The sequence below is a fragment of the Dipodomys ordii genome, unplaced genomic scaffold (assembly GCF_000151885.1).
Source record: "Dipodomys ordii isolate 6190 unplaced genomic scaffold, Dord_2.0 Scaffold224, whole genome shotgun sequence".
Lineage (NCBI taxonomy): Eukaryota > Metazoa > Chordata > Mammalia > Rodentia > Heteromyidae > Dipodomys > Dipodomys ordii.
In genome coordinates this window covers 215,864-222,932 of record NW_012267440.1, presented here as the reverse complement: position 1 = coordinate 222,932, position 7,069 = coordinate 215,864, and the positions used below count along the sequence as shown (strand labels likewise).

General features: G+C 41.6%; 1 protein-coding gene across 4 annotated transcripts in view; it reads left to right on the top strand.

The window, feature by feature from the left end:
• The window catches only part of Cnot8 (CCR4-NOT transcription complex, subunit 8), a 27,177-nt gene that overhangs the window by 14,721 nt on the left and 5,387 nt on the right, over window positions 1-7,069 (top strand). For all 4 annotated transcript variants that reach the window (XM_013035835.1, XM_013035834.1, XM_013035837.1 and 1 more), the window contains 2 exons: window positions 5,378-5,539; window positions 6,621-6,765. In XM_013035835.1, coding sequence (XP_012891289.1) covers window positions 5,378-5,539; window positions 6,621-6,765 — 307 coding nt within the window. The remainder of the gene's footprint in view (window positions 1-5,377; window positions 5,540-6,620; window positions 6,766-7,069) is intronic.

Genomic DNA, 7,069 nt, shown 5'->3' with positions numbered 1-7,069 from the left:
TTTTGGTTGGTGGTGGGGCTTGAACTCAGGGCCTGGGTGCTGTCCCTCAGCTCTTCAGCTCAAGGCCACTTCCAGTTTTCTGGTAGTTAATTGGAGATAAGAATCTCATGGACATTCCTACCCAGGCTGGCTTTGAATCGTGATCCTCAGATCCCAGCCTCCGGAGTAGCTAGGATTACAGGCATGAGCCACCAGCACCAGCCTAAGCATTGTTCTTAAGTTTCTTTTTGCTCAAAGTTAGCACTCTACCACTAGAGCCATAACACCACTTCTGGCTTTTTCTGTTTATGTGGCACGGAAGAATCAAACCCAGGGATTCCTGCGTGCTAGGTAAGCACTCTACCACTAAGCCACATTACCAGCCCATAGCTTTGTCTTTTTTGTGTGCCAGTTCTGCGGCTTGAACTCAAGGTCTGAGTATTGTCCCTGAGCTTCTTATGCTCAAGGCTAGCACTCTACCACAGGCGCCACAGTGTTTTTCTTGAGGAGAAAATATGGAGGAGACCATCATTTTGTTGATAGTATTAGATAAGCTTGATGTGTTACTATTGGATCCTAGTTTGTTTTTGTTGGTCATGGGGTTTGAACTTAGGGCCTAGGTGCTGTCCCTGAGCTCTTTTCTCAAGGCTAGTGCTCTACCACTTTGAGCCACAATTCCACTTCCGGTTTTCTGGTGGTTAATTAGAGATAAGAGGCTCAAAACTTTGCTGCCCAGCTGGCTTTGAACCAGGATCCTCAGATCTCAGTCTCCTGAGTAGCTAGGATTACAAGTGTGAGCCACCAGCGCTTGGGTTGATTGATTTTTTTTTTTCAATTGAGGAAATTTGAATCTTTCATAATTAGAAAATTTTGTCTGGAGAAAAGTCCTATTTTTCTATCTCACAGAAATAAGATCTATTTTGTATGCTGGCTAGATTGAATGTTGGAAATAAAAGCTAATCTATTTTCATTTTTTCCATATATATTTTTCCTTTTTTTGAAGGTCTTTTTTGTTGTTGTTGTTGTTGGTGGTTGTGGGGCTTGAATTCTGAGCCTGGGTGCTGTCCCTCAGCTCTTCATCTCTACTACTTGAGCCATAGCACCATTTCTGGTTTTCTGGTGGTTTATTGGTGATAAGAGTCTCACGGACTTTCCTGCCTGGGCTGGCTTTGAACCGAGATCCTCAGATCTCATCTTCCTGAGTAGCGAGGATTATAGGCATGAGCCACTGGTACCTGGCTTTTTCCTTTTTTAATTATTATTATAAAAATGATTTATAGAGGGGTCACAGTTACATAAGTCAGATAAAAGAATACATTTATTTTTGGACATTGTTATTCCTTCCCTTGCTCTCTTCCTGTTTTTCCTTCCCATCCCCATATATAAGCTATATGGTTCATTTCAACATAGTGTCTAATGAGTACTAGCTACATACATGTGTGTGTGTACATATACTTAAAAACATAATTTTATTATCATTATGGTGTTGTACAATGGGATTACCATTTCATAAATCAGGTAATGAGTACTTTTTTCTGTCAGTTGTGGGGCTTGAACTCAGGGCCTGGGTGTTGTCCCTGAGCCTCTGCTCATGGCTAGTGCTCCACCACTTGAGCCACAATGCACTTAGGTTTTTGAGTGGTTAATTGGAGATAAGTGTTTCATGGGGCCTTTTCTGCCTGCGCTGGCTTTGAACTGAGATGATCTCAGCCTCCTGAGTAGGATTATAGGCATGAGCCACCAGCACCTGGCTATGAGTACATTTTGGTTTTGGATAATGTCACCGCTTCTTTTTTTATAGTAATTTTTGTATTGTGATTAAGTGATTACATAAATTTCACAAATTTCACCGTATTGTAAGATAGTGATACTTAGTTAAAGTCACCAACACATCCTAACCTTCATGGGGCAAATTGTCTTTATCGTGGTCTATAAAGTTTAGGAGTTCTCTGAGCTTTGACAATACAGTTATTTCTTCTACATCGAGTGAAATGTGCATGTCTTTCCTTTTGCTTAGTGTCAGCTGTTCCCTCTTTCCTGCTCATTCCCTCCCTCCCATCGCTGCCATTGAGTTGCTTAGTTTTTTTTGATCAATGACCAGTGCAGCGATGGGTCCCGCTGTTGAATGCTTTCCCCAGTTTCCCTCTGTTTCTGTGTCGTCCTCCTAGTTTCCCTCCGATGTACACATATATACCATATATGTGGTCAGCAGCATGGGTCACCCCTTCTTTTATGTTCCCATTTCCCCTTCTCATCCCTGCCCACAAGTTGCAGTTCATACTGCAGTATATGCACAGTGTATACTGAATACCATGATGGCATTTGTTCACTCTTCATTCTTCCATTTCTGTGCCCCTCTTTGCCCTCCTGAAAAGACAAACACCCAAAACACCCAAGAGCAAAATTCCATATTTTTTAATAGCATGTATTAATTGTGTAAAAAAGTGCCCAAGGCTGGCATTCTAACACTTGCCATACATATCTCCACTTCTAGTTATTTGGAGATAAAAGTCTCTTGGATCTTTCTTTCTTTCTCTTTCTCTCTTTCTTTCTTCCTCTCTTTCTCTCTCCCTCCCCCTCCCTCCCTCCCTCCCTTCCTTGTCTATTCCCTCCTTTCCTCCCTCCCTCCTTCCTTCCTTTAAAGAACCTCAGGTTTTTCTTTTCTGTTTCTGGCTGTGCTGAGAATAGCTAGAGGCTATTCAGGAATCACTGGTGCCCAGCCCATTCCTTTTGAGAGCTGTCTGTTTAATTAATTAGTCCATTTATTAATTGAAATTTTTTTGGGGGGGTTGGTCATGGAGCTTGAACTCTAGGCCTGGGTGCTGTTCCTGTGCTCTTCAGCTCAAGGCTAGTGCTCTACCAGTTAAGCCACAGCGCCACTCCATTTTTCTGGTGGTTAATTGGAGATAAGAGTCTCATGGACTTTCCTGCTTGGGCTGGCTTTGAACCATGATTCTCAGATCTCAGCCCCCTGAGTAGCTAGGATTAATAGGTATGAGCCATCGGCGCTTGGCTGGGTTTTTGTATTTAACTTTTGAACTCTATATTCTGGATATGATTTTTTTTTTCTTTCTAATGAATAGATGGCAATGTTTTTGTTTTTTGGTATTTTTTTTTTTGGTCAGTCTTAGGCTTGGACTAGGCCTGCATGCTGTCCCTGAGCTTTTTTGCTCAGGCTAGTACTCTACCACTTTGAGCCTTGATTCTCTTATCTCCAGTAAACCAATAAAACCGGAAATGGAGCTATGGCTCAAGTGGTAGACATTTGCCTTGAACTGAAGAATTGAGGGACAGTGCCTAGGCCCAGAGTTTAAGCCTCGTGACCACCAAAAAAAAAAAAAAAAAGTACACGCACTATATGGAGTAAGAGTGGATGCTCTTGCCTTTTTCTAATTTAAAGGGGATTTTTTTTTCCATTATGATGTTAGTGATAGGTTTGTTGTGTATAGATTTTATGTTGAGGTGTAGTCTAGTCTTTCTGTAAGTTTTTGTTAACTGAATTTTTGTTTTACTCCATTGTGGTATGATAAGACATAGGAAATTATTTTAATTTTCTTCTGGTTTTTGACTTTGTGTCCTAAGGTATGATCTATTTTAGGGAAAGTTCCTTGGGCTGCTGAGAATAATGTGTATTCTTTGCTGTGGAATATTCTATAGATGTTAAGTCCATTTGATCTGTAGTATCATTTAATCTAGAAGATTCCTTGTTGATTTGTCAAGTGGATGTCATCTACTGTTGTTGTGTTAAGAGTCTATCCTGAGCTGGGCGCTGGTGGCACATGCCTGTAATCCTAGTTACTCAGAAGGCTGAAATCTAAGGATCACAGTTCTAAGCCAGACTGGGCAGAAAAGTCCCTGTGAAACTCTTATCTCCAATTAACTACTCAACAACCAGAAGAGGTACTGTGGTTCAAAGTGGTAGAGCACTAGCCTTGAGCAAAACAGCTCAGGGACAGCACCCAGGCCCTGAGTTCAAGGTCCATACCAACCCCCCCCCAAAAAAAAAAAGTCTATCCTGTGCTTTTATGTCCACTAGTATTTGCCTTTCAAAATTTACATGTATGTTTATAATTGTTATTTCCTGTTGGATTGCTTATCAATATGAAGTGACCTTTATCTCTTCTGACAAATTTTGATTTGCAGTGTCCTTTGTCATATAATAAGTATAGCTCGGGCTGGGAAGTTGGCTCAGTGGTAGAAGGGCTTGCCTTGCATGCCTGAGGCCCTGGGTTGGTTCGATTCCTCAGCACCACATAAGCAAAAGGAAAAAAGCCGGAAGTGGTGCTGTGGCTCAAGTGGTGGAGCGCTAGCCTTGAGCTGAAGAGCTGAGGGACAGCGCCCAGGCCCAGAGTTCAGGCCCCACGACTGGACCCAAAAAAAAAAAATATATATAGCTCTTCCTTTAGCTTTCTGGTTCTATTTTCTTGGAAAAATTTCCTCCATTTCTCTCTAAGCTTACGGTTTTGTTTTTTGTTGTTGTGGGTCTTTTGTTTTTTGTTTTTTTGGTCATGGGGCTTGAACTCAGGGTCTGTCACTGTCCCTGAGCTTTTTCATTCAAGGCTAGAGCTCCATCACTTTAAGCCACAGTGCACTTCAGTTTTCTGGTGCTTAATTGGAGAATAAGAGACTCACAGATTTTCTTGCCTGGGCTGGTATTGAACTGCAGATCTCAGCCTCCTGAGTAGAATTACAGGCATGAGCCACTGATACCCAGTTAGGCCTATTTGTCTTTGCTAGTGAGGTGTGCTTTTTTGTAGGCAACAAGTTGTTTGAGTCTAGTCCTTTTTAATCCCATTTGCCAGTGTGTATTTGATTGGCAAATTGAGATCATTAGCATTCAGTTATTGAAAGTTATGTAGAAATGCCTGCTCTTTTATTGGTTTTGTAGTGATTTTATTATTTCTTACTATTTTCTTATTTTCTTTTTTGTCGGTTGTGGAGCTTGAACTCAGGGCCTGGGTGCTATTTCTGGGCCTCTGTGCTCAAGGCTACTGCTTTGCCACTTGAGCCACAGCACCACTTCCAGCTTTTTTGTTTTTTGTCAGTTGTGTGGCTTGAACTCTGGGCCTAAGTGCTGTCCCTGTGCTCTTTAGCTCAAGGTGAGCGCTCTACCACTTAGCCACAGCTCCACTTCTGGTTTTCTGGTGGTTAATTGGAGATAAGGGTCTTATGAGGACTTCTCTGCCTTAACCACGATCCTCATAGCTCAGCCTCCTGAGTAGCTAGGATTATAGGCGTGAGCCACCAGTGCCCAGCTAATTTATTCGTCTTAAATTGTATTTGTACATACCCCAAATTAGGTAGCATTTACTGTATTTAAGGTGTTGGCAGTATTACTGCTTTCTGTATCTGTTTCACCATTTTTTACCAGTTAAAAAGCAAGCACTTTGTTTTTCAGAGAGGATATGTACTCCCAGGATTCCATAGACCTCCTGGCTAACTCAGGCCTACAGTTTCAAAAGCACGAAGAGGAAGGGATTGACACTTTGCACTTCGCAGAGCTGCTTATGACATCGGGAGTCGTTCTCTGTGACAATGTCAAATGGCTTTCATTTCACAGGTCAGTCCTCAAGAACAGGCATCTCTCACCTTGGCTGTCCTGGAGCAAGAATGGTATTGGTATCATTCTCAGTCTCACTGGCTCTGTTCTGTGCATCAGCAGCAGTTATATTTGTTGTTTGTCCTTTTAAAAACTTTTTTAGTCAGTTGTGGGGGCTTGAACTCGGCCTTGGCCCTGTCCCTGAGCTGTTTTGCTCAAGGCTAGCGCTCTACCACACTGAGCCACAGTGCCACTTTTTTTTTAGTAGTTTATTGGAGAAAAGAGTCTCACAGACTTCTTTGCCTGGGCTGGGCTTCGAACTGCAATCTTCAGATCTCAGCCTCCTGAGTAGCTAGGTTTACAGCCATGAGCCATTGGCACCCCGGCTTTTTTTTTTCTTCCCTCAGAAATAAAGCTTAGTTGGTACATAAAAAAATAATACAGAAGGCAGCAAATGAAAAATAAAAAGCTTCTTTATCTACATTTCTAGCTTTTTGATAGTTAATTGGAGATGAAAATTTCAGGCTTTTCCTGCCCAGGCTAGCTTTGAACCATGATCTTCAGCTCTTGGCCTGAGTAGGACTACAAACGTGAGCCAATGACTGGCTAGTTTTTTATTTTTATTTTATTTTTGCTAATCTTGGGTCTTGAATTCAGTCTAGGTACTGTCCCTGAGCTTTTGTGCTCAAGGCTAGCACTCTACTATTTGAGCCAAAGCTCTACTTCTGGCATTTTGTGATTAGTAGAGATAAAAGTTTCATGGACTTTTTTTTTGCCAGTCTGGCTTCAAACCACAATCCCAAATCTCAGCCTCCTAAATAGGATTATAAGTCTGAGCCACCGGCGCCTGGCTAGTTTTTGATTTTTAGTGAATCAAATCTGCATGCATAAACCCCTGGGTTCTCCTGTCTACTTCCCTTAGCACCTAGTTATAGTTTATTAATGGAGGAGTTCAGATTTCAGAAGAGCATACTGCTTTGGAGGGTTGAAAGTCTCTAACACAAGTAGCATTATAAGCTTTGAGAAATAAACTGATTCAATACTAGGGCCAGGTAACTGCTGCTTTTTTTCCTAACCTCTATGTTTTATTCTTTCCTTCTAGTGGCTATGATTTTGGCTACATGGTAAAATTGCTTACAGATTCTCGTTTGCCAGAAGAAGAACATGAATTTTTTCATATTCTAAATCTTTTCTTCCCATCTATTTATGATGTGAAGTACCTGATGAAGAGTTGTAAAAATCTTAAGGTATGAAATATTTTTCTCAGTACTAACCAAAACAAAAAAAGTATGATTGTTGGGTGCCAGTGGTTCACACCTATAGTCCTGCTCAGAACTCTTAGATCTGAGGAACACAGTTTAAAACTAACCTGGACAAGAAAGTCTGTGTGAAACTCTTACCTCCAGTTAACCACAAATACAACACAAAAGCCAAAAGTGGAACTGTGGCTCAAGTGTTAGAGCTTCAGCCTTGAGTGAAAGCTAAGGGACAGTGCTTTAGGCCCTGAGTTCAAACATCAGTACTGGGGTGTACCCTCTCTTGCCCATCCCC